Genomic DNA, 27,502 nt, shown 5'->3' on the forward strand with positions numbered 1-27,502 from the left:
AACCTTTAAGCACACGTTTTTGAGAAAAAGACCATTGACAATGTTGGTTGTACCACGTCAGACTTCCATATTAAACATTTTGGGCATTCATTATATAAGACCAGTAATTCCTTTCTAGAAGAAAAACTCACACATTCAAATGCTTCTGGCATTTAATTTGTCTGTGTAGATTAACTTTCTTCGTGCATAAAATTTTTTATGTTGCCAGTTGCCCATCCCCGATAGAAAAAAACTGGAAGACTAAAATAATTGTCATAATTGACGTTGGAAGCAGCAGCGCGATCAGAGTGTTTTGTTTCGTGGCGAGATGGGTTGATGACCAGTTTATGCATTTTTGAACGTCCTGTTTGCCTAGGGGCTGTGAAAGCAGGGGAGTAAAATACAGGTTTCTACATCGGAAGCACTCACATTCTAACTGCAGATAAGGCACGGATTAATGATGCTTCAAGATGACGTATATAATTCTTGTTATCCAAACATAAGCTACAGAGAAATGCATAAATGCTGAGGAATGTTATCCAAATATAAGCTACAGAGAAATGCATAAATGCTGAGGAATGTTATCCAAACATAAGCTACAGAGAAATGCATAAATGCTGTCGCATTAAATTGTTGTTGGGAGGAGCGCCTGCCTGGCTCAGTCCGTTGGTGGAGCGTGCGACCCTTGACCCCCTTGATCTCCAGGTCGGGAGCTCGAGCGGCACTTTGGGGGTAGAGATGACTTAAAAAAAATTGTAGGGAAATTAAACATACCAACCATATAGTATTCTCAGAAAGATTAAAGAAAATTCTTGTTTTGTTGTAATTCAAAATTAATTTTCCTACCGGTTCTCTCCTTACCGTTTCTGGTGAAAGATCTTGTACCAGTTGCTCCAAAAGTGAAGCTAAAATGGATGAAAATAGCCCGCGCTGCAGGATTTAATTTCTCCAGTCTCCGCATAAATGAACTAGATCGCTAGGCTCGCGACTCTCAGAGTGATCTAAAGCGCTATGACTTTTGGTACCTTATCAAATTTATCTTGTGTTGCATTGACTTTGCTGTTTTGATCCTAAGAAGTCATGGCAAACGTTAATTTCATATATAACTTCATGAATTAGTGAAACCTAAAACTTCCCACAGCTTTGCTCTATTTATAAATCCTATACATAGTTTTACTTTCCATAACAAAATACCTATTCCCACTCTTCTTTTCACCCTCTTTGACTAACGATCTCCAGCTATTTCTCGGGCAGCTGAAGGGAAGCAGCCCAAAGGGATGATAGAAACCGGAATGATTACTATTTTAGAACCGGCAGGGACCGTGGAGCCTGAACTCCCCTCATTTTCTACATGAAAAGGCGGGTCCTCCTAGAGGCTCCAAGTCTTGCCCAAGGTTAGTCCAGAGAACGTCAGCAGAGCAGCACCGCAGGCCCTGACAAAGCCAGTTAGGGTTTTCGGGCTCTGGGGCGCGGTCCCCCGCGGGCCGTGTGGGGCTTAGGCCACGCTACGTAGAGAATTGCGTCTGTTTCCTCTCTGTTGGAACTTTTGATGAGTTTATCTCCCCCTTCCCCACTCCTTTTCAGAATAACTTGACGTTTACAGGTACCATCAGTGGAGATGTCTGTGTGTGGAAAGAGCACGTGCTGTGCAGAATCGTGGCCCGAGCTCACAGCGGGCCCGTGTTTGCCATGTACACCACGCTGCGGGACGGCCTCATCGTCACCGGCGGCAAGGAAAGGCCGTGAGTGCTCCTGCGCACGGCCCCGCGGCGCGCCCGCGCTGTGCAGTTCGTTATTCTAGTTCTTTCCAGGCTACGCGGAGTACGCTCTCTGCACTTCCTCCTCCTGTGCTTCGCCGTTGTTGCCTCTCATGGGCCTTCTCGTTGATTCTTAAGTTCTGGTCTTCAGTCACTTGCAGTTTCTTCATGCTGTAGAGAAGCCTAGGCCCCCGCAGGCAGGGGCAGAACTTCTCTGGGGGAGTGGCGGTGCGGGTAGGGAACAGACTGTCGTAACGTCTGTAGCCCGTGGACGTATTTGCTGGGTAAGGGGGCCCGTGGCAAAACCTTTGCCCTCGAAGCCAGGATGCGCCTCGAGCGCCGGCTCGCGTCTTTGTCCAGACGACTGAGGGGCGGGGTGCGTGTGGCTTGCTGCCTCGGAAAAGGATGGGAGGATGCTAGAAACAAACTGCCTTGCCTGCTTTTTCTTGAGGCAAACGTGTTACGTAAAATTGTGTCATACAGGGCTTGAGAATTTAAGTCTAAGGAAAGGGCTTTTTCCAAGTGCTTTGAAAACCTCCCGGAAGCCAGGTACTTAGAATCGGTTTTCAGCATCTTCACGTCCACGTGAAAATGCGGCGTTTACGCGCCCAGGAAGTACATCTCCGTTCAGGATCGCGGGAAGCCACGTGCATGAAACGGACACGCGGTGGCTTCTGCCCTTCACGCCGAGGGGGACCGTTACCGCACGTGGGCGTGTTTTTGTCCCAAGACAAGCCGTTCATCTCACAGAAAATAAAGTTCTACCCTTGTCAGTTCTCCCAAGTGAGAAACCTTGAATCGGCTATGTTCTGTCTCCTCCGCGTTACTCGGACGCCGGCGTTTCCCCCATGCCGCGGTCTGCGCCCCGCTGCCCACGGGCAGCCGCTCTTTGGTCGCGGTGGGAAGGGTGCTTCCCGGGCGGCCGCTAACGGTACCGGCCAGAGCACGGCGCCTGCAGCCCCGTTCCCGAGCCCGAGGTTTTCACGGTCGCTTTCGCGTTACACACCATTGACACGTCTCCTTCGTCACGAGGATACATTATAGGGGGGGTGGGAGCGAAATCAGATTATGCAGTGTCAGAAAAAGGAAGTAAAATCTGCTTAAGCTGAGTGAAATACTGTGTATCTTAAAATTGCTACAAAAAGTGAATATCAGGGCCTTTTTTAATATTCTGCTTATAATTTAGTATTTGTTTATTGCAAACATTATTTGGAGTAGCTAATAACAAAGGCTTATTTGGGTTTGGGTTGTTACCAGGTCAAAAGAAGGAGGAGCAGTGAAACTGTGGGACCAGGAGCTGAGGCGATGCCGCGCCTTCAGACTCGAGACGGGACAGGTCACCGACTGCGTCCGCTCTGTGTGCAGAGGCAAAGTAAGATGTTCCTCGAGCCGTTACGGTGCGGCAGAAAGTAGAGGACAGTTATTCTTGGGGTTCTCTCACCTTCTGGAACTTGACGCATGGTAGAAACGAGGAGCGTGGGGCGCCTGGGTGGCACAGCGGTTAAGCGTCTGCCTTCGGCTCAGGGCGTGATCCCGGCGTTCTGGGATCGAGCCCCACATCAGGCTCCTCCGCTGGGAGCCTGCTTCTTCCTCTCCCATTTCCCCTGCTTGTGTTCCCTCTCTCGCTGGCTGTCTCTATCTCTGTCAAATAAATAAATAAAATCTTTAAAAAAAAGAAAAGAAACGAGGAGCGTGCTTGCCGTCGTCCTCTGCCTCCCCTCCTCCCCGTGCAGTCGGGCTGGGCTCAGCCGCTCCGCGCGGGCCGGGCAGAGGACCGGGTCGGCCCAGTCCGTTCTTGAATGTGCTGGTTCAGCTGTGGTAAGCAGAAGTGAAGTTTCTTGCCAGTCTATTCATTTTCATTAGAGCAGCGGTCTTTTTTTTTTTTTTTTTTTTTTAAGTACTCTACCCCCCCCCCCCAACGTGGGGCTTAAACTCACCACCCTAACATCGAGAGTCGCTCGCTCTACCAGCTGAGCCAGCCAGGTGCCCCGTCTGTTTTGTTTTGAAACACTATAAAATATTTTGACCATGCATGAACTTTCAGTAAGTGTATAAGTCATATACATGTATTATTCTCAGTCTGTGTATCTATTGGTTAAACTTACCTTTATTTATATTTCCCTTTTAACTAAAATCCAATACTTTCTTCCTGTATCCCAGTGCACTTACACCTCCTTAGAGATCTTCAGATTAAAATAGAGCCCAGTCCAAACTTGAATGGCAAAGCCAGGTGCTGTGGTGTTAGCGCGCAGGTCTGTCCTCTAGCACGGACTCTGCCAGGCAGCCCCGCCTAGTGCCCCGCGGATGTGCCTTTAGTCCAAGACACCCGCAGGAGCTAATGCCCGGCTTGCTCTTATTCAAAGCAGAAAGTTCTCTGAAAGGAGGTCGGTAGTAGGGTCCTTCTTAAGTTATTGAAAGCAACTGTTGTATTCCATTAAATGTATCGGTCCCATTTGTGTTTCAGGGCAAGATACTAGTTGGGACGAGGAACGCGGAGATCATTGAAGTTGGAGAGAAAAACGCGGCATGTAATATTTTAGTTAATGGCCATGTGGACGGACCCATATGGGGACTGGTGACACATCCTTCCCGGGACTTCTTCCTTTCTGCTGCAGAAGATGGGACAGTGAGACTCTGGGATATTGCTGATAAAGTAGGTACAGACAGTTTTCTTTCTTACAGTTTCTGAGGACGGTGGAAGTCCTAAATTGCTAGCACTATTTGAGAATTATGTTGACAATTTTGAAAAGAAATTGGTTTACTTTGTAAGTACTCTATTTAATGTAGTTTTCTTTGACTCTCGGTTCTTATGCAGAAGATGTTAAACAAAGTGAATTTGGGACATGCTGCTCGTACGGTGTGTTATAGCCCTGAAGGGGATATGGTGGCTATTGGAATGAAAAATGGAGAATTTATTATTTTACTGGTGAGCTCTCTCAAAATATGGGGAAAGAAGAGAGATAGACGATGTGCAATCCATGATATCAGGTTAGTCAACAAATGGAACAGAATTTTTAGTATAAAGATTTATTCTTAAATAACCCAGGTTACATTTGAAAACAGGTCCTTAGTGCCTATAGTATTTAATCACATCATAAATTGTATGCTGAAATGTGGTCGTGTACTTATTTACTGCTTGCTAACATCAATCCACTGGCACCAACCACACAGCCTTATAATACCATGTACCCAGGGAATGCATCCAGCAAGTTGATCCGTCCAAGAAGTATGTTCCACTGTACAGGAGAGAGCCATCTGTCCTTCGTAAGTTGTCAGCCTTGGAGAACTGAAGTTATAATCCCAGCCCTCAACTGAATATACAGTCACTCAATTAATCAGTACCCATCAGGGCACGTGGGTGGCTCTGTCAGTTGAGTGGCTGACTTTGGCTCAGGTCATGATCTCAGGGTCCTGGGGTCGAGTCCCACATCAGGCTCCCTGCTCAGCAGGGAGCCTGCTTCTCCCTCTTCCCCTCCCCCAATTCTCTCTCAAATAAGTAAAATATTTTTTAAAAATTAATACTCAATATCTATGCCCCAGAATCTGAATTAAACTTTAAACTTTTCTTGAACTGGTATTTTCCAGTGCACAAGCTTATTTTGACAGCAGCTACCATTTACTGAGTACTTCTGTGTGATCAAGATAGATTATCGAAACCAGTTGCCAGAAGTTTGCATTTTTTTCATTAGTAAAACTCTTTTACCCATGAAACCTTCCTCAGAATTTCAAAATATAAACTTCCCCATTTCCCTAGAACCGCAACTGAATTGTACCATACCGTTTCCCATGACCACTAGGCACACATTTGTCTGGTAAGAGATCTTCTAAACTTCAGGTAGTGTTGCTTCATCTGATAACCTGAGGTGTAGTAAGTTGGTCTGTTTTTTGCTGTGAAGATACCTAATGTTTCCAGATGGAAGAATCCTATCTTAGTCAATTTGGTGTATTATCTAACTTAAGAATTATGTATTTGTTAATGACTTTTTCAAAAACTTAGATCTTCTTAAAGGAATCAGCAGATGAAAATTCAGGAGCCACTTAAAATCGAAGTAAAATATAAGCTTTTTGTTTCATGTAACACAGACAAATACAATCTCCATATACACAATCAGTTGTGTCTATGGGTAAATCTACTTGAGGCCGGGTCACACACATACTTATTTTCGCGAAACAGAAAGCAAGTCGGTGTTCTTAAATGTTTATGTAATTTCATGTGGTCTAATGTGCCTTTCACGTGTTTTATTACCTCTCCAGATTTAGTCCAGATTCCCGGTTTCTGGCAGTGGGTTCTAGTGAGAACTCAGTGGATTTTTACGACCTAACATTGGGCCCCACCCTTAACAGAATCAGCTACTGCAGAGACATTCCCAGCTTTGTCATTCAAATGGACTTCTCTGCAGACAGCAGGTATCTCCAGGTAAGCTATCAATACCCTAAAACCAAGTTTACACTAGCTGTTCTAACCCTGTTAGTGGATGCATTTAAAACAGTCTTAGGGGCAGCTTGCTGGCTCAGTCAGCAGAGCATACAACTCTGGATCTCAGAGTTGTGAGTTCGAGCCCCACACTGGGCAATAACTTTCTGAAAAAATTCCTGAGTTCCAGAGCTTCTGAACTCTTGCCTTTATTTACTCTTCACTGTTTCTGCATTAATATCCTATTCTTACGAGTCCTCTTCTCCACATTTTCTAACAGACTTTTGCAGTCATGGTTAATGTTAGAAATGCAAATGAGATAGCACACTTTGCTAATATCCTCTATCCTTCTGATGTGTCTGTCACATAATGGAATTCTTGTCCTATTTTAATACGACGCAAGGTCTCCACTGGTTGCTATAAACGACACGTCTATGAAGTGCCTTCAGGAAAACCTGTTACGGATCAGGCCGCCATGGACAGGATCACTTGGGCTACATGGACTAGGTAAGAACTGACTGAAGGTCAGCCGGGAAAACTGGAAAATCCTATTGCTCAACAGTTAGAGCCATTCCACTAGGGAGTAGTAGAGTTTTACGTTTGTTATCGTATCTTGAATTCTTCCTCCTAAGAGGACGATGACAGGCTCATGCTGGAACTCCTTTTCATTGGACATATTCTCATGCTTTATCAAGGTTAAAAGCCTTTAAAGATGGCCTGGTATTGTCCTTAACACATTAGGTTTAATAAGCAATAAAACCACATACTCAGTAGTTATGCAATTGTATTATTTATCTAAAGAAACGCTATCTTGCAGTTATTAGAAATGGAACCTTCTAAATTTAACAGGTAACCTTGAGTAACCGTCTTTTTAATCAAATTCCTAAAGCATAAGCATCTTTTAATTTTAAAGTAACATAATTAAGTAGATATTACCAAAAACCTTTTTCAGTGTGGTACATCTGTCTGCTATGGTGGATTTTCTTTTATTCCGTCCTTCTAGTATTCTAGGGGATGAAGTTATGGGAATCTGGTCCAGACACACTGAGAAAGCCAATGTCAACTGTGCCTGCGTATCTCATTCAGGAATCAGTCTTGTAACCGGAGATGACTTTGGCATGGTTAAGTTATTTGACTTCCCGTGTCCTGAAAAATTTGTAAGTTTTGTGTTTGGTTTTGCTTTTTATGTAGTTTTACTAGCAATTTAGACATCTGATCATTAGTACTTCTTCCCCCCGTAATTTAACAGCTAAATATGTTACCATCTCCTGATCTGGAAACTTTTTATGTTCCTAAAATTTTTTCATAACTTACTAAATCCCTTACTCTTAAGTAAAAGCTTTTGGAAATTATCTCCCCAGACCCCCAAGTAACACCATCTTTACAAACTATCCTAATAAAGCCGTGATTAGCCTTTTTACCACACCTTTCCTCAGAGGAAAATGTTCAGAGTACCTGGAGACATCTGACTGCCCAGATAGCCTGGTCTGTGTCCGGTGATCCGTTACGAACTCTGAAAAAGCATTTGGTAACTTTGGCTGTGGTCCAAACTGCCTACCTCTCTTCACAGCCCCTGTGATGGAGATCTAGGGTTCCTGATGGAACCTCTGATTTCTGTGTGCCTCACACAACATCCTGAGCTTTGTTTTTCATTGTTTTTCAGGCAAAGCACAAAAGGTTCTTGGGTCATTCACCTCATGTGACAAATATTCGATTTACCAGCGGCGATCGACATGTAGTTAGTGCTGGAGGGGATGACTGCAGGTTGGTAACTTTTTCAGCCCAAGAGAAGCAGGCGATCTCTCACTTGTTACAAGGAGGTCTGATACCAACCACCGTATTAAGTCAACAACATAGTTAAGGGAGCATCACTGGCCGGCTCCGTGGAGGCGCGTGCAATGGCAGTATGGAGTTAATGAAAATAAAAGGAGTTAATGAAAAATTTTATACATTTATGATTTGAAAGCTCATTAAACTTCTGAAAATCTAGAAATATAATAAACTCACTGCATTTTTTTTTCTGATTGCAGTTTATTTGTCTGGAAATGTGTACATATGCCTCACTGAAAGATATGGATGCTGAGAAGACGCTATATAAATTTAACAGCCTTGAGAGACCGGAATTACAGAAGAGGAAAAACAAACAAACAAAAAAACAAAAAACAGAACCAAACCTTGCATGGGCAAGTGGTGCTAACTTAGGATTGCAACAGGGATAAATGCCCAGAGTCATCCAAACAGAAGACAGATAAGTTCAAAATATTTGCTGTTTGCACTGGATAACTGTCCATAATCCATACACTGCCAATTACTTTAAAAGAAAGGATCGAATAAATACTCAGTGAAAGCCAGCCCCCCATTTTGGGGGAGTGTGCAAACTTAGCAGACCTGCTAGGGAGGCTTAGGGGACAGCACTTCTCAAAAAACAAAACCTTAAAAACCCAAGTTGCTTAGTTTTCATCCTCTCTTTAGCAAAACTTTTTCTTTTTTTAGAATTTATATTTTATTTTCAAGGTTCATTATTTAATGACTTATTTTATCCTTGTGTTTACATAAGGAAAGGAAACACACCATCACCCTAAAGGATCACATTTTTTAAAAGGCAAACATTACTTTCCCTAGGGAAACACACGCAAGCTTTACTGGAGAAGATAATGCTACTTAAGCATCAGTAAACCTCTTTTTATCAAGGACATTTTTCTCCTGGCAGTTCTACATTGAGGAACAAATCCACAGTTAGTAGTATTTGATCGCTACATTTTCATTTTTGAGTTGTCGACCCTTTTCTGTTCAGAAGTCATCTGTATAAGCTGAAAAATTAAGACATGATTATAGCCTCATTAATGAAAAAGTAGTCTGACAAACAGTCCTTTCCAGTGGTGTGCAGGGTAAGGTCTTACTTAGACAGCAGTAGTATTTAACTGGGAGAGCATACCGAATAAAGATGTAGCGTAACAGAAAATACTCGTTTAACACATAGACTGAAGTGTTCAAGGTCCCATTTACGAAGTTAAACAATTTAGTAGCTCTTGAAAAAAATTTTATAGCTTTTTTTTCTACTGGAAAAATTTATTAATTAGATGTATGCCACCCCATAGGCTGACTTCCAAAAGGAATGAATACAGGTCCACTTGTAAAACTTATCCATTAAAATTCCTTTTTGGTGGATTAGGGCTTAACTCTTAGATATTTATCCCTATTCACTTAAATGCTGCCAAAGATAAGTACTTGCCATTCAGGAATTTGCTGTTTAGCCTGTCTGTAGTTTCCTGAAGATTGGAGATTATGTAGATTGCTATTGAAAAATATATTTTTCTAAGTGTGAAAAAGTTTAAGATGCTCTATTGGTCCTATGAATTTTTATTTTAATGTGTTAATTATCTTTGTAGCATAATAGACCCCTTCAGGTTTCTGGAAATCTCAGTTTGGTTTGACCAGACATGAAAATTCCTGATACCTATTTTGTATGCCCAACACCTTGTAAATACTGAAAACAGAAAATGGCTGGACTGTACCGCAGAAAGCCTAACCAGTGATTGAACATAGTTTTAAGCTCCAAAGAGTAGCTGTGTCTGAAGGACTGATTAAGGCATTTAGAAGCTTGAAACGGATCATATTCACATCAGTGGATTCTCCTAAATTAAGCCAACTTTTAGAATATACTAACATGAAATTTCTATTCATGTATATTATTATAAAGAGCCAGTCAATAAATTCCCCTGTACCACCCCTCCATCTTTGAGCCTGTTGCAATTTCAAATTTTGCTTCTGAGCCAAAGCTTTCCAGCTTCTGGCTAAAGAGAAATTCCATTTCTAGTAAAGTACATGTAGAAACGCTAATTATAGTTTTTGTTCACTGCATTTTTGTTCCTCCAAGCAGCCAGCCCGATAAGCCAGCCTTAATGACCGTTGTCAGTTTCACGACTAAAACCCGTTGATTTGAAGTAGTTCTCCCACCACCACCTTGTTTATTCCAGCCACCAATTAAGGGGAAGGTGAATAACCACAACAGGTTATGAAGATTCTGCCCTCTAGTTTTTTGCCCCAGAGAATTACTTTTGTGTGCAGTATTTGACTAAGCTCCTCAGTTTTTGTCACCTGAGACTTCCGGCGCCTTCGGTCCCGTTTCTGTACATAAACACATGCCAGAGCGCACCGTGCGCCTGCTGCCCTGCGCCACGCTTGTTCCCTCCTTGCTGCGATGCTTTCTGATGGTGGTTCATTTTAAACACCTGTTGGATAACTTGGTCTAGAGTCAACCTTAGCTTGCCCATAAACCACAGCAGGTGATAGGTAACAAACACTGCCTGGAAACACATTTAAGAGTTTAATAAGTGGCAAAAAATATCTGATTTTAGCATGTTACTGACTTGTAAAATGGCTGAACCAAACCACTAAGCCCTGTTTCCGTTCTTTGTAGTGGAATTATGAATGCCATTTATATAGTGATACTAGAAATACAACTTAAGATGCTTTACATCTTTGCAGAAGAAATTTAAGTAGCACTGGAATGAACAAATGCCTTAAATTCAGAGGAGTCAGTCAACTTTTTAGAATGAAACAGAAGGGTCATTTCACCCAAGCCTAACTCGTGAGCGCTCCGTGCTGTCCTGTGCACTGTCTTTCCTCTTTCAATGTTTCAAGTTGTTTCTTAGGAATGGGCACAGCGAAGTGCAACTTACAGATGGTTTAATAACTGGTTAACTCTTTCTTCTCCCAGTGGAAAAGCAGTGGCCACAAAACAGACTGCTGGTTTTATGCTCTTAAACATGGACTTTTTACACGTTTTGTTATCCCTCGGGTATATAAATAAGTCAATGAACTTTAATTTGGTCCTGAGAATGTTTGAGTCTTTAGCATTATTTTTTAGCGTCATTTTTTTCAAAAATTGCTGTACATCGTCTTTAAGATCAGTGATCTGTTGGTTATTTAATTCTAAAGCATCTGACACTTCTTGCCTTAACTATTTCAAAAACCACACACAGAAGACTGTATCAATACAGTAGTCGAAAAGTTTAGTCCTGTTTTGCAGTTTACCCATCTGATTTCTGTACTTGGTCATTTAAAATACACTATTTAAATCTAATTTTTACATTTAAAAAAATTTCTGTGGAGTTGTTTCTGAAAACTTTTTTTTTCAGAATGAGAATATGTATAGTTATAATCTTGTGAGTTTGAAATGTTTTCTGATATCTTCTGTATATATAGAGTTGTAAAAAATTTTTTTTGTATAATTTTGTGATAATGCGGCCCCAAAATATTTATTTAAAAAGTGTATGTTAAAGTAAATGAAAGCATTTTAAGGAGCTGTTCTTTTTTTTTTTGCATCTGCCATTCCGTTTTTACCTGACCCATCCTAGCCCAGAAGGTAAGAACCATCTACCAAAACAACACTCAACCCAAGAAGCCTGTATTATCATGCTTTTCAACAAAATTCACTCAAAATTAAAAAGCAGGATTGAATGACTTCTTTTAAGCTGCCTCCACACTTTTGGCCACTCCTCTGTTTTCACAGTGGATAAAAGTGAACGAAATTCAACTTTTTAGAATAAGGCTGCTCCTCTCACTAAACACATAGCGACACTGTAGTCCCAGAACTGACGATATCACCACGCTGTAAATGCTGATGCTTGAAATAGCAGTGTACAAACACGCCTCAAATGTTTTAATAGAATTTAGCTTTTCCCTAAATGGTCTTTTCATAGTCAAACAACAAAAAAATACCCAATGATAAAACCACTTAATAAACTTACAAACTTGAAAAATTAGGCAATAAACTTCATATTATGAAAGCAATATATTCCAAGTTTCAAAGGTTTGACAAGTTCTGCAGAGTATTTTCGCCAGTAGATGGAAACTCCACAATCTTCTGCGAAGTATGACTGTCATTCACTAAGTAAACAAAAAATTTTAATTAACTGCTTCATAGTCACATACATACCCAGCTAAGAAGAGTATCTTCACACAACGAATATTCTACAGATTTACAATGTAAATATCAGATTTAAGTAATTCAATTATATAAAAGCTACATAAAGATGACATGTATATAAAGACCACACTAAAGCTTTCTTCCAATGTTTTACATTACTAATGCCAAGAAAACTAATGTGATATTTGTAAGCAGTATATATTCAGGAGGTAAATCTGATCTGGAGATTATCTAGGTGAATAAGCAATCACTGGTAAAACGAAATTTGGAAACAAAATTTCCTAAGTACCCTGTGTAATTAAAAATCAAAGTGATCAAGAAGCCACATATTAGAAAAACTTTTACCTGGTTTGAGGTCGGATCCATTTCAAGGCATGTCGTGGCGGCACAGTAATGGTGGGATGATAAAATGTGCAGTCAGGTCTCGTACACTGAGTGTTAAATCTGCAGTGCTAAATACAAACCACAGTCTCAACATTTGCAAAAGCTAATACAGATAAAAACAAGGCCATTTGAGAGAAACATTTAATGGGGCAAGAAATACAGTCTAACAATATTTTAGTACTGAGACCTTGACAAATGACCTCCCCTCCCCACCCCAACACAAAATTCTAGTCCAAGGTTTCAAAAGGAACCTCGGTACACAATACAGACTTCTAATCACCCTGCACGTTGGCCCAACATCCCTTCTACCCATCGTGCCCTGGACACCCTCATCTATGCCCAGCTGCAGTTGGGGAAAGGGCAGCGTTTCACACGGTCTTCAGGCTTCCTACGTCAGAGAGACCATTCACTGAGCAGCTCAACAGGTGGACGCACACCAGTCTTGAGCACACAGAAAATGAAAACCATCAGCAGAGATTACTGGGCTTCATCAGCTCCGTTTCTGACACAAGGTGGGAGGAAACACACACAAAACCCCACCCACACGCTTAGGGGCAGAGAGGAATGGAAACTAAGCAAAGGGAACACTGACCTCTGTTTCAGACCACTTACCCTAAAGGACCAGATGTGGGCTGCTGCAACTACCAATCTCAAGGTCTTGAAGACCACAACATTAACTCTCACAAAAACAGAGACTGGGAGGCGGGAGGAGGCAGGGAAGACCACGGATGCACAAGATCGTCCATTTGCTAGTGCTCTTCCAGGCCTCAGAATTGAAAAGCTCTCACCAAATCGTTTTTGGGAAAGTGAAAACTCTTACTTTTGGATGATAGAAGGGACATTCCATTTTCTTACAAGCAGGGAAATAACGGCACAGCTGACTACTAGAAGGGGGTGCTGGTGCTGCAACTGCTGACAAGAAGGAGAACAAAGAATGATCAAATTTGGCAAAATAATCTAATGCAATCTACTGATGTTTTTATGAGAACCATTTTAAAAATACAAGATTTATATATTCATTAGATAAAACACTTTAAAGACTGGTTAGGTTAACGGATTCTGGCATGATAATTTCTAAACTATTCTTTTAAACTCCGTTTATAATCACAAAATGTCATTTTCCATTTTTTACCTAAGTGTAGTAGTGCGCAACGTCACTAACCTGGTTTTGGAGGCAGTACTGGAATTCTTCTACTCATATGAGTGAAGGGACAATCTGGTTTAGTACATTTTGCATCATATTTACAATTTGGATGAACAAACAAACATTTTTCAGCAAATTTACAATTGGGGAAGGCTCTATAAAACAAAAACATTATTCACATTTAATCTTCTCAATGCATTATTAGTGTTTTTGTAGAGAGGCTCCTTATACTCCATCACTACTTGTTTTGAGAAACACAGAATAGAAAAAAAGGAAACTCAATTTTTTCGTAAACTAACCTCTATGCCCAATGTGGGGCTTGAACTCAGAACCCAGAAATCAGGAGTCGCATGCTCTACCCACTGAGCCAGCCAGGTGCCCCAGTAAATTCGATTTTTAAATGAGGCCAGATGTGGGATGCCTGCATGGCTCAGTTGGTTAAGCATCTGCCTTCAGCTCAGTTCATGATCCCAGAGTCCTGGGATCAAGCCTGTGTCGGGCTCCCGCTCAGCGGGGAGTCTACTGCATTCTCTCCCCTTCCCCATTTGTGCTCTTTCTCAAATGAATAAATAAAAAATCTTTTAAAAAGATGATTAAAAAAAAAATGAGACCAGATTTCAAAAAAGGACACAGTAGTCTATTCCGAAGCCTAAGGTAGTAACATTTTCAACTCAAGCCAGGACCATGAAAGACACAAGGATTTTTTGTGTTAAGAATCATACCACTTCTTCTGTAAGATCTATGTTTGCAATATTTTATGAAGTGAACTCAACATACGAGCATAATATATGTGGCAAGGCACCACTCCAGAAGCCTCCTTCTGTGGTCTCCCTCCATGTACATCCATATTATTCTCACATCCAAACTTCCTTAAAGAAGTCAAAACATGGAGATTTCACCTCTAGGAAATACATATATATGTGTGTGTGTATTTTTTTTTTTATCTAAAAGCCACCTCTCAAAGGTCATGCCATTGAACCAGCCAACTGGTAAGGAAAAATTACACCCAAGTCCAAAATGTTTTGTCATGACCTGTAACTAATTTTGTCCCCAGTACCTTGGAAGTTTTGGGTATCTACATGAACACAATGCATTCAAACCAGGACAGAATGCACCTGAATGTACAGAAGCCTTCTCCTATCTCTCCACTCCCCCAAACACACACACAGGTATTGCACAAGGATGCTATTCTGGGAGGGCAATGGTTAAGTGTCATTGCATTTAGTTATACAAGTCAAACTTGTCCACAGAAAAGAAAAACAGAATAAGCTCTAAGACCTAGAAATTAACCTGAAAATCAGAATCAGCTTGCTGCTACTCACTTGCAAGGTGAAACAGGATGATGGTAAGCACACTCATCCCCATTTTTACAGGCAGGCCAGTACTTGCAACGCTCCAAAAGTTTTTCTGGTTTCTGGACCACACTCAGTTCACTCACCTCAGCTAGAAAGGGGAAAAAATTAAAAGTTTCTCATTAATTATGATCAATTCAGTACATAGCACCTTTAATACATTTCCCTCAAACCTCACTCTTAAAACCTTATGTTCTTCCATGTCTGTGATCATACAAAATAAACGAGTCTAATATTCTGGTTAACACAGGTAAGAGGCTGCTAGAAAAGGTCACCAGGAAGCAGACTGCAGTTCTCACTGTGAAAAGCAAACCAGACAGGGACGCTGCAACTAAAGCCAAAGTTCTCACCCAAACCCCAATGCTAATTATTTCAGAACTGAATTAAAATATGAGGGGTGAATAGATGTCCAAGTAGGGAGCCAATGAAATGAAACGAAAACTGCAAACACAAGGTGAAAAAGAATGTGAACTAGGGCGCCTGGGTGGCTTGGTCAGTTAAACCTCTGACTTTGGCTCAGGTCATGATCTTGGGGTCCTGGGATCAAGCCTAGCAGGGAGTCGGCTTGAGGATTCTCTCTCCCTCTCCGTCTGCCCCTGAGCCTCCTCATGCTCTCTCAAATAAATCAATCTTAAAAACAACAACAGAGAATGTGAATTCTCATGTTCAGACATTATGAATGGTTCATACACAAAAGTGCTCCCACTCACGGAGGTATACACGGTTAGTTCTAAGTCCAGGTGATAAAAACTCACATCAATGTGAAGGAAAGGTTTTTGCTTAAAATGGGTCACAAATGCCATTACCTACAGGGGCCTGCTAGATGGCCCAGCAGTGAGCCTGGCTGGGTGTAAGATGATCAGAGGCAGACAGCCTTGGTGTGGAGGAAACAAAGGTAGGTAAGAGCAACCAGGAGAGCAAGTGCTTGCACCATCCACAGGGCTCACTGCCTGCCACTCCCTCTCGAGGTCGTGTCCAATGACAATGTCAATTACTACGGTGTGGGAAAGTGGGCCTCATGCAGCCAGATTGTCTCCTGATTCAGGGAAAGCCAAAAACCTTTTTATATGACATACAAAGTTTAAATAAGGGCAACTAATGCACATTTAAAACATAAAAAAGCCAAATAAATTCACACCCAAAGGCCATAATGACCTGCCAACTTCTGGACCAAGACATCCTAGCTTAAAAAGAAAAAAAAAAAAAAAGCATCATGGGTGTTACAAATTAGGGTTCACATTCATAATTATAAAAGCAAATATTATTTCAACCACATTGCTCTAGTCCTCTTGCCTGAGATCAGGCAGTTCAAATTTGGCCCTGTAATTTAGCTGAGCTAGACACTTTGGGCAAGTCTTACCTAGTACCTCAACTTCAGTTTCCTTATCTATGCAAAAACAAAATAATGTCTTCCTGAAGAGTTTTATAATTGAATGGAAACAAAAATACCAAGTAGGTGACCAATCAAAACCTAACAGCGCAACAGCTGGTATTCTGAGAACTTACTGATCCAGTGACCCAATCTCAGTTTTCATTACAGGAGAACAAGGCACACAAATCCAGTCCTGGAGCCCAGACAGGAGGACCATCAAAGGGCTACTACAAAACTATGCCAGGGGCACCTGGGTGGCTCAGTCGTTAAGTGTCTGCCTTCGGCTCAGGTCATGATTCCAGGATCCTGCGATCAAGCCCCGCCCTGGGCTCCCTGCTTGGTGGGGAGTCCGCTTCTGCCTCTGTCCCTCCCCTCCGCACATGCTCTCTCTGGCTCTCTCTCTCAAATAAAATCTTAAAAAAAAAAAAAAAAAAAACCCACAACTACATCAATATATAGTTTTCCATGCTACTTTTAAAATAGTAAAAGTCACTGTTTAGCTCCAGGATATAAAGGTATCCTTAGTCTCCAATAAAATCTCGCATGGCTGGAAAGAGCAGTTTTCTCCAATTTTGTTTCTGGTACCCTGCCTGCAGAAATGTGTCTTACCCTCCTCCTAAAGAACATACGTTAGACTACGGTATATACATGGGAACGCAGGCCAAATGAAAGAAGTTAACAGAATACCCAAGAGCACACTGGCTAGAAAATGAAGCAGTTCGATACTCATGGGCAGTATTAAAGTATTTAAATACAAGGAAACATTATCTTCCGAACGGAAAGGTTAGGTCATATATACAGAGGTCCTGATTCTGGTTTTCCCCAACATTAACTTCATAAGCCATTAAAACTTTTCCTGTTTACGTTTTAAGATTAGGCAAATTCACTTTTTATTGCAAGCTATAAAGCCTGTGCTGCCATTCAATGGGCGGGGGAGGATGGGGGTGCTAATGACAGCATCCCTGCAACACTGGACAAACAGCCAGCAAAAGCAATCATTAAGTTTCAAATTCCCTGCTTGGAAGGGAAGAGCAACAATGCCCAGAGCCTCTCTGTGACTATTATTTTGCTCTCGGGCCTCACTTACTTTCTAACCACTACAAAGCTTCATCCCTGAGAAGCAGTGAAAACAGTGAGTCCCAGGTCAAAGCCATGGTACCGGAGGCTCCAGAAGGGGCACGGCACTCGTGAAACCAAGGCAAGAAGTCTAGCGTGTTTAGGGGCCACTGCTAGGACACATACACCAACAAAGCCTAACACGGACATCTACATTTAAACAAAATTAGACCCTTTTTCTCTCATCTGAGACAAAATATACAGGGTCAAGCAATCTGTACTGCATGACTATGGCAGTTCTTAACCACCTCTGCTACCATTTAAAATTTTTTCTTCCTTTGGATAGGGTCAGACTTTCAACTCCCTCCACCAATCAAAACTAGGACATTACGTTATTGACTAGACCAAAAAACTATTCAGTTCAACATCGGGATCTCCTCACTCCTATCTCCCTCTAAAAGCTATTATATTTTAAGTGACTGAAAAAGGTACTGAATACATCTTCATGTCTTTGCCAAGAGGATTAACTTGGAAAAATATTCAGACCCATTACTGTTTTTTCTTCAATACTATTCATTTCTAAGTTTCAGTAATTGTCTCCCCTCCCAATAAAGGTGTTTCTAAACATTTTACAAGATACAAGGAACATGACTACCACTCTTGGTCACAAATGAAAACCTCGAGCAGTATGTACACCTGACACCAGCGGGCCCAGGGAGAGAACAGCCAGTAATAACGATTCATCTGCCTAAAAGCAGGCTGTTATCCAAACAGTTCATCTCGCTTCTACTAAATACTAAGCTTCGATATTAATTAATTTAAAAGTAAGGCTTTGCTAAACTTCTAAGCAGTATCTTGATAGATTGAGAAACTCCTTTCAAGGGAATTTCACTGAGTTATAAATAGAATCAAAATCCAAATTCATTTTTCTGTCAAGTTAATTGTAAGAGGCTATTACTGTTACAACAAAGAGAAAGTAACAAGTATAGTTTCTACAGGAACAAAGGAAACAAGGTAGCAAGAACGCTGGCTGATCCTGTCACAAGCACAGGTTAAGAGGTACTTTGGCTCTCAAGGCTGAGTCCCATGGCAGCAGGACAGTCTCAGCTGGCACTTGTTGTTTTGTCTGAGAGAAGAAAAAAGGCTGCTACTGAATTACGAGTAAGAGCAAGGCCTCCAACCAATATTCATTCCGGGTAGAGAGACCAGTCCCAGATTTCCTGCACAAGGACAGCACCCTGGAGAGGGAAAATCTGAGCTCTCAACACACCATGTGAAAAGCTACCATTTGGCTCATCGAGCTGCCTGCTCATCAACTGCAAGGGCTGTGGGCGGAGGAGGCCTCTGAGTCCCTTGTTTGAGGCTGCAGTTTGGGTTACAGGTTTCACTCCTTCAAAGCACATGTCCTCCTCTTGATCTGACATGTATCCTGGGGGGCTGGGGACACCATCCAGCGTCACTATAAACTTGGGACTTGCAGGTTTATCTGGTGGTACAAGATCTCTGCCAGACAGATAGAAAATACCATAGAATTAGGGAAACAAACACAAAACGCTGAGCCTCCTACCGTGCTCTTCAGCAGAACTATCGCTCCCTTACTTGGAGGTGGTCTCTTCAGTAGAAAAAAACCAAACAAACTCGGTAGGACTTCCAGGTACGGCCCTGGTGGCTTCCGCTAAGGCACCATGGCTACGGCCACTTGCTGCAGCGGCATCGCCAGCAACCCCCCAGGCTGCACTAAGGACAATCTCCCCTCCACCCTGAACATCATCATCCATTTGATCTTCATAGGGTCACATGGAAATAAACTGAAAAATCAGCATCTATGCTCTGAACACATGGCCAGCAGTTCTACGTTTACACTGAGGTTATCATCTGTACGTTTGCTCCTTTATAGACTATTAGTCCATTGTCTAAGGGAAGAATACCCCAACGTGATCTGCTAACTCTCTGTGCAGAGACTTCCTGATTTTGATCACCTGGCTTTTAAATTTCATCTCCTGGATGTGCTTAAAGGAAAGAATCTTATTTGCAGAGCTAAATCATACATGGACTTATTTGTAGGTTAACAGATTTCTGAACAAGAAAGATGAACTGGAATTTTTGAAAACTGAATTTGGCTTACTATTTATTCCTGGCCTAACGACTGACTCAATAAAAGCACTCTACACTGGGGGCTCGGATGGGGCGGAGGGAAGCTGGGAACTACTGATTAACCTGCACTCTCTAATCAACACAAAAAAGCTACACAAGAAAAAGAAACCATCTACCGTGTCTGCATAAGGTGTCCTGAAAGTACCCGAAGGGTATCTGCAGTCTTCATCCCCGACTCTTGGTTTGGTGCCACTACTATTTCCTCAGACAGCTTTGGCTTCTTCAGAATAAATGATCTTGTGTCTGCATGGACCATGGATTCCATGTCATAGTAATCTGAGCCAAAAAAATTGGCCATAAATGTTTACTTTTGAATATACCTTGCATTCCCAACATCACACACGTGAGAAGAATGTCAATCTTTTATATATTTGTAATTACAAAAGAAAATCACAACGGTTCTACCCAGGAATAGCGCTGCAATTCTGTGCCAAACACCTTTACAAGGACGTATTGCTTTCCTCTTAACAGCCCATTACCTAGGCCTTCTAATCAGTACTCCCTGTCTACAGTACAGAAAGGTTCTTATGCGAGGCATCTAATGAACAAAATAAACTTACTCTAAGTACAATGTCTTCTAAAAATATAAAGAAAAATCCTCATATTCCCTCAACTATGATACGAAGGCTACTTAAAAATTTTTCTAAAATGTTTTGTTCACTTTGCACAATACCACTGAGAGAGAACACATCCTGATGAAAAGAATTCACAGGCAATTTTCTGCCTGGTAGTACCGAGAAGACTATATTGGAAAGGAATTTTAAGATGAATGGGCATTAAAAAAACAAAAAAACAAAAAAAAACCCACCGACCTTCAGTGCAAACAACCACAGCTCATGCCATCTATAATATGCTTCTCAACCCTGACTACTTCATAAAATATGCCAAGAGCCCAGAGTGGAGACGGTTGACCTATCGATATGCCATCAATGGACAGAAGTTAATGAGCTGCACTTCTCTTAAGGTTAATAGGCAAATAAGAGCCCAAAATCCACAGGATGTCCATTCATGTTCATTCAACTGAACATCAAGCCAATAACCTGAGAACTGAACACTGTGCTAGGTACACAAAGAATAAAAAAATAGAAAAATAGATGTACACACAATTTCAGAACAGCGTACCCTAAAAGCTAATCCTAAAGGAGTAAGAACAAGGTTTTTGGTAGAATACAGGAAACCTACTCCAGCTGGGGAATCAAGACAAAGCCTACAGACATGGACATTTGAAGCAGATGTTAAAGAAATGAGCAGGAATAACAAGGGGGGAGCGAGGAGCTGACAATAAACAGAGCATGGAAGGCAGAGGAAACCGCACGGAAAAAGGCAGAGGCTTTCATGAGACACAAGGAATCTAAGACCTGCTGAGAAACGTGGTGTGGCTGGAGGGCTGTGTGCAGGGTGGGCTGAGTGGCCGGGAAGAATGAGGCATAAAGGATCTTGTAAGTGTCGCTGAGTTTGGATTCTGATCTAGAAGTCATCAAGGATCAAAAGAGGTTTCTAAGGAGGGAAATGACATGATCAAAGGTAGTATTAAGAACAGACCGCAGTCCTAGAGCTCAGTTACTAGGCTGTTGCCCAGGAGAGACAGTGAGGCTCCGAATTAAAAGATTCTCAACCTTTGTCCTATTCGAACCCACACACGAGGGGAGAAGACACACTGCACACACTTCAGCAGCACTGGCTCTTACAGCAGCTGCATGTTCAACTCCATTCGTCGGAATGAAGCGGAGCTGCCGTCCCCTGCCAGGACTAGAGAGGGTAAAGAGGCAGATGGAGGAGAACGGAAGAGAAATTGGATCCAGGAAACAGAGGACAGGAGAAAGAGATTTAAAAGGAGGCAGGATAAATGTCAGTTTTAGATTTATTTAGTCTGAAGTCTTTGTGGGGCTCTCAGATGTTTAGAAGTTGAAATAAGAGGAGAGAGAAATAAAGAGAAGCAGCATTCCAACTGAAGGTAAGAGCAGCGCTGAATCAAAGCGCACAAGTTCAGCACTGCCCTCTCGAAGGGAGCCTGAGGAGACTTCCCTCCTACGTTACAGGAGACCAACATGCAAACCCGTTGTTCTTCAGTGATTCACAGACGGTTCCCAGTTAGCAAAGGTAGAGTGCAGAATTTAGTGCAAGGCTGCTGCCCTCCTTCTCACCACCCTGCCCTTTTCGAGGCAAAGCAGTTCTACCAGTTTGCATCTTGGGAGAATATAAAAGAGATGAAAATCATGCTAAGGGTAGGACACACGATAAAATGAACACTTTAAGGAGTAGTACAGGAGAAGAGGAGGTGATAAAGGAGAATGACATGGAATTAGTAGAAGAACAGAGATCGTGAAGTCCTTCCAGAGCCGTGGAAGCCAAAGACTTAAGAAAACATGGGAACGACATGTCGCATACTACAGAGTTTAGAAAAGTGGGCACTGAAAACAGATTTTCATTCCACAAAAGCCACTAGTCACCTCTGCAAGGTTCAACGTTATCATCTGGGTCAAAGAGAAGCAGACAGATGCGAGAGTTAGTAACATCTTCTGGGTACAGACCATAGGCTGAACCCATGCATTTGGTTTCCTTCTAAAACCCCATGCAAATGTTAACAAAGGTTAATTGAAACAAACTCACAAAGAAAACGACTGTAAAAGGAGACATCCACGTTTTGAAAGTGAAAAACTAAGACCTTCAAAAGCTGAGTCTGAAGCCAATAATGAAATAATTCAATGTGAATCCCCAGATTCTCCAAGGGCTGAGTAACCGGCAGCACAGGGGACTTTGGGAAGACAAAGCGTGTTCAAGTGTCCACTCCAGAAGCAGCTATGTCTTCCTCAACTAGGAATCTGTTTTCTTCATTTCTGATCCCTACCATACCTGTTCCCTTACTTCTACATTCAAGTTTTTTGGAATAATTGGAGACATGCTTTCCCATTGGTCAATGTTGGAGAGGCCTATAAATGAAGCATCATGGTCTCTGACAGAAAAGTGCTATAATGAAATAAGCTAAATGGATACTACTAAAATTTTTTAAAGCATTTAGTTTTCTGATAACCTCTATTTTCTTCCTTGGAGAAGAGTGGAGCTTAAGACTCTTGAAAAGGTCAAAACAGAGTCTCTCTGGACCAAGGGATGCCAGCCACATTGAAAGAAGTACCATTCTGAAAACAGGGAGGGGGTATTAAGCAAATATCACATAGTAATTCAAGCTGAGGTGCCTCCCGCAGCCCCTTTTCCTCACTTAGCTCCCAGAACGCTGGCAGCCAATCCACTACTTTGAAAGACCTTTCTTTGGAGAACCTAACCAGTCCAAGAGGAAAAGCCTGGACGGTGACCTCAGGGTACCCCTAAATTAGACAGACAAGACAAATGACTCCCCACTGCAGGATCTATATTCAAATGTGAAGTCAAAAGCCCTCCACCCTGACTAATGAACCCAGAATGCCAATCAGCTTTTTGAGTGTCCCACTCATGAATAGAAGACAACCAAGGATCCTCAGACATCTGAGGAAAACCTGTCACAAAAGACAGCAATCAAAACAAACTTGGAGAAAATAAGACCAAGTAGGAAGGGGAAAATACCCAAAACTATCTTTAATATCTTCAGAGAGATAACAGGGTGTGTTGCATACATGAAACAATGTCAGCATGTGAAAAATAAAAGGAATATGAAACAAGAGGGCTCTCTCAGAAATAAAAACCATGACAGGAGGTAAGCAAAGAATGTAGCCACTCATAAGCCTCGTAGAACTAGATGCTTCAAACTGTATGTGCACCATGGAAAAAAAGAAAAATTAAAGGAAACAAAAGGAATGGGCAAGTGCCAATGAAGTGGACACAACATACACAGATCTTAGCTGCCAGACATTTTCAAAGAAAACACCCTTATGTGGAAAGCAGGATGGAAATATGGAGAGATGACAGGGCAAAATCAGGGATGGCGAGGATCTAAACACTTTGACAGACAGAAAGGAGAAGCTAGGAGAGAGGCAGAGACTAAAACGACAGGAGTTTGGGGGGCACTCTGGTGTTCATCAGCTGGGGAGGATCTGGAGTCTGGGTGGAAGATAACCCTGAGAGAGGACAAGTTCCTCTTTCTGAGACAGAGCTAGGTGGGGTAAGGGAATATACCTACTGACTATGGAGGCCTGACCAAAGGGGAAGAAGACCACAGGGAGGGGTCAAGGCACCAGAGATTTCAACAATAGGAGGTTTAGGGGAAACAGAAAGAAACAGGAGAAAAGAAGGTTTTGAATTTAAGATTGCAGGTGTCCAGTGACTCCCCCCATGCAGGCAGCAGACACTGACTGGGCACTGCGCATACCCCTGGCAGGGGCCAGGCACTGGAGAATACACAGATAAATAAGGCACCCGCCCCTGTCCTGAGGTAGCCCATGGCATATGTGTCTGTGCTAAGGGTGGGGAAGACAGGCAAACAATTAAGCTACGGGGGCTCTAAGAACAACTAGTTCTAGGTGTGGCCCTGGTGAGGAGATTCTGAAGTGAAATAAAAGGATAAGGTTGAACAGGCTACAGGACAGTAAAGCAGCTCAGGACATTGAAAAAGTAGGGGAGAAAGGAGAGCAGGGTAGGGATTTGAGCTGTCCCTAGAGCAGGGGAGTGACAGCCAAAAGATTGCTAGGGACTCCGGTAAAACAGCATCAAAGCAAGAAAGTTTTTGAATGAAACGAAAAATACAAACACCATAAAACATGAAGAAAATGCAGATCTTGTCTCCTGGCCCTAAAATATTTTCACAATCTAAATATAGCATCTTAGGGCAGGATCTAAGATACACAAGATACATTAAATGAGGTGTAAGAAATGGAAACAGCAACTAAAAATGCTAGATTACAATGAAAATTTAAGATTATTACCAACCTTGACTGATCTGTAGAGTTTCTGCCATTACTGGGTCAATTTGCAGTCGGGATAACAACTGCCTCTGTTGAGTTCCTAAAATAACAAATTTTTAAAACTTTACTAAGCTTAAAAAACAAACAATACCAGCATTATGTTTCCCAGAAATGAAGCCTGAAATAATCTTCCTGGGTTTTTAGCTGAAAATCTTAAAAATAATTTATTAGCTTCAACAATGCAATTTAATAATACTTACAGACGAAAGGTCTGTAAGACAAAAAACTGTACTCCGAGTTAAACCAAAAATGGCATTGTAGGACGTTCCTAGTTCTCCCTCTGTCCGGAAACCAATTTTCTTGGACTGGAGGTAAAGCCTGGGAATAAAGGTAAAAGGCTGGAAAAACCAGAAGGTGCTGCGTGGACCCAGAGCTTGAGCCATAACTGACAGGCGACAGCCAAGTGCAAGATGAAAATGAGAAACCTCTCCCTCCATCACCTGGGCTCTCATCATTACAACTCACCCCCCACCCCTAGAACTGCAAAAAACACAGAACTCTCTGATCATAGAATTCCCAAAAGACAAACTATAAGCTTAAACTGATACAAAGAAAACAATGAACAAGTATGACATTCAAGAGGTCTGGAGTCCATCCTTCATCAGCATGAAAACATCATCTGAGAGGAACATGGGTGGCTCAGTCAGTTAAGCGTCTGCCTTTGGCTCAGGTCAAGATCCCAGGATCCTGGGATTGAGCCCCACTGCACTGGGTTCCCTGCTCAGCAGGAAGCGTGCTTCTCCCCTCTCCCACTCCCCCTGCTTGTGTTCCCTCTCTCGCTGTCTCTTTCTGTCAAATAAATAAATAAAAATCTTTAAAAAAAATCTTCTCAATCTCCTGTAAGAAAAGATACTCAGCTACAGTAGTTATGATTTCTTAAACAAGTTCAGAATTTCCACAGTTACACTGCAAAATAAAACAAAGCAGTGACACAGAAATGATTTTCTCTATCTTCAATTTGAAGGCTGGGAGGCTGTCACACTTTCCCAAACCTCCCCCCCTCCACAGTGCTTATGAGATAGTAGGTACTCACTTGCAGATTTATTTAAGATTTTATTTATTTGAGAGAGGGGGAGAGAGAGAACAAAAGCAGGGAGAAGAGGCAAAGGGAGAGGGAGAAGCAGACTCCCCGTTGAGCAGGGAGCTTGATGTGGGACCCGATCCCAGGACCCTGGGATCATGACCTGAGCTGAAGGCAGATGCTTATCTGACTGAGCCACCCAGGCGCCCCTCATTTGCAGATTTAAAACAAGTGTTATCAAATATAAATAAGTGTTATCAACAATGCATTAAAATAATTATTCACCATGATCAAGTGCCATTTATTCCAGGGATACAATGATGGTTCAATATGCACAAGTCAATCGACATGGCACACCAAATTAACAAAATAAAAGGCTAAGAATCATGATTCTCTCGATACGTGCAGAAAAAGCATTTGACAAAATTCACCATCCATTTATAATAAAAACTCTCAAAGCGGGTTTAGAGGGAGCATACCTCAACATAATAAAGGCCATATATAACAAACCCACAGCTAACACCATACTCATAACACCGTAAGATCAGGAACAAGACAAGGATGTTCACTCCCGCCACCTTTATTCAATATAGTACTGGAAGTTCTAGCCACAGCAATCAGGCAAGAAATAAAAGGCATCCAAATTGGAAAGGAAATTAAGAAATACAAAGAAACAAAAATAGATGACATATATTATATACACAAAACCCTAAGGACTCCACCAAAAAACTATTAGAAGAAATGAATTCAGTCAGGCTGCAGGACACAAAATTAAGATACAGAAATCTGTTGTGTTTCTGTCCACTACTAACAAAGTACCAGAAAGAGAAACTAAGAAAACAATCTCACTGATAGCTGCACCAAAAAGAAGAAAATATCTAGAAACACATTTAACCAAGGAGGTGAAGACCTACACTCTGAACCGTCAGATGAAAGAAATTGAAGAGGACACAAATAAATGGAAAGATACAACATGCTCATGGACTGGAAGAAATAATATTGTTAAAATGTGCATATTAACCAGTTAACCTATGATAAAAAAGGCAAGAGGGGCGCCTGGATGGCTCAGTAGGAGGAGCATGTGATTGTGGATTCGAGCCCCATCCTGGGTGTAAGGACTACTTCAAACAAACAAAACAAAACGGCAAGAATCTACAGCAGGGGAGAGTCTCTTCAGTAACTGCTGAGAACATGGACAGCTATATGAGCAAAAAAATTAAACTGGATCACTTTCTCACACCATATACAAAAATAAACTCAAAATGAATTAATGTAATGTAAAATGTAAGACCTGAAATCATAAAACTCCTCAACAAAAATATAGGCAATAAATTCTTGACTATCACTCTCAGCAGTATTTCTTTGGATTTGTCTCCTTAGGCAAGGGCAACAAAAGGAAACAACTGGGTCTACATCAAACTGAAAACAACTTTAGCACGGTGAAGGAAACCATCAATAAAACAAAAAGGCAACTTACTGAACGGAGGGAGGTATTTCCAAATGATATATCTAAAAAGGGATTAATATCCAAAATATATGAAGAACTCATAAAATTAAAAAAAAAACCAATCTGATTTAAAAATGGGCAGATGGGGAGCCTGGGTGGCTCAGTTGGTTACGTGTCTGACTTTGGCTCAGGTCAAGTTCTTCTTCGGGCTCTGCACTCAGTGGGGAGTCTGCTCAACCCTCTCTGCTCCCCTCCCACCTCGTGCCCACACACACGCACACACACTCCCTCTCTCACAAATATAAAATCTTAAAAAAAAGGGGGGCGGGCAGAGAACTTGAACAGACATTTTTTAAGATTTATTTGGGAGAGCAAGAGAGCGTGTGCACGTGCAAGCAGGGCAAAGAACAGAGCAGCAGCACTGGAGCAGGGCGAGGGAGAAGGAAAGACTCTCAAAGCAGACGCCATGCTGAGCACAGAGCCTGACAGGCCTGATGACCCTAGGACCCTGAGATAGTGACCTAAGCCCAAACCAAGAGTCAGAGGCTTCTGAGCCACCCAGGAGCCCCACTGATATTTTTTTTTAAAGAAGACACTG

The 27,502-nt window shown here is 41.9% G+C and overlaps 2 protein-coding genes across 23 annotated transcripts in view; one reads left to right on the forward strand and one right to left on the reverse strand.

Moving 5' to 3' along the window:
• EML5 (EMAP like 5) overlaps window positions 1-11,453 on the forward strand; it is a 169,731-nt gene extending 158,278 nt beyond the window's left edge. For 2 of the 5 annotated variants that reach the window (XM_044389982.3, XM_026515483.4), the window contains 9 exons: window positions 1,564-1,721; window positions 2,994-3,108; window positions 4,201-4,389; window positions 4,552-4,724; window positions 5,991-6,153; window positions 6,554-6,657; window positions 7,154-7,307; window positions 7,814-7,914; window positions 8,181-11,453. In XM_044389982.3, the coding sequence (XP_044245917.1) occupies window positions 1,564-1,721; window positions 2,994-3,108; window positions 4,201-4,389; window positions 4,552-4,724; window positions 5,991-6,153; window positions 6,554-6,657; window positions 7,154-7,307; window positions 7,814-7,914; window positions 8,181-8,217 (1,194 nt within the window). In that variant the 3' untranslated portion in view covers window positions 8,218-11,453. Of the gene's footprint in view, window positions 1-1,563; window positions 1,722-2,993; window positions 3,109-4,200; window positions 4,394-4,551; window positions 4,725-5,990; window positions 6,154-6,553; window positions 6,658-7,153; window positions 7,308-7,813; window positions 8,094-8,180 lie in introns of those variants that run through there. The other 3 variants (XM_044389980.3, XM_044389981.3, XM_044389984.3) reach the window with 3 other exon arrangements.
• Window positions 11,454-11,932: 479 nt separating this feature from the next.
• The window catches only part of ZC3H14 (zinc finger CCCH-type containing 14), a 46,566-nt gene continuing 30,996 nt past the window's right edge, over window positions 11,933-27,502 (reverse strand). For 3 of the 18 annotated variants that reach the window (XM_026515486.4, XM_026515490.4, XM_048219848.2), the window contains 8 exons: window positions 24,402-24,476; window positions 19,661-19,820; window positions 18,661-18,893; window positions 14,933-15,053; window positions 13,629-13,765; window positions 13,287-13,378; window positions 12,428-12,534; window positions 11,933-12,042 (listed from right to left, as the gene is read on the reverse strand). In XM_026515486.4, the coding sequence (XP_026371271.1) occupies window positions 12,036-12,042; window positions 12,428-12,534; window positions 13,287-13,378; window positions 13,629-13,765; window positions 14,933-15,053; window positions 18,661-18,893; window positions 19,661-19,820; window positions 24,402-24,476 (932 nt within the window). In that variant the 3' untranslated portion in view covers window positions 11,933-12,035. The remainder of the gene's footprint in view (window positions 12,043-12,427; window positions 12,535-13,286; window positions 13,379-13,628; window positions 13,766-14,932; window positions 15,054-18,660; window positions 18,894-19,660; window positions 19,821-24,401; window positions 24,477-27,502) is intronic. The other 15 variants (XM_048219847.2, XM_026515489.4, XM_048219845.2 and 12 more) reach the window with 11 other exon arrangements.

Source organism: Ursus arctos, unplaced genomic scaffold, assembly GCF_023065955.2.
Source record: "Ursus arctos isolate Adak ecotype North America unplaced genomic scaffold, UrsArc2.0 scaffold_25, whole genome shotgun sequence".
Taxonomy (NCBI): Eukaryota; Metazoa; Chordata; class Mammalia; order Carnivora; family Ursidae; genus Ursus; species Ursus arctos.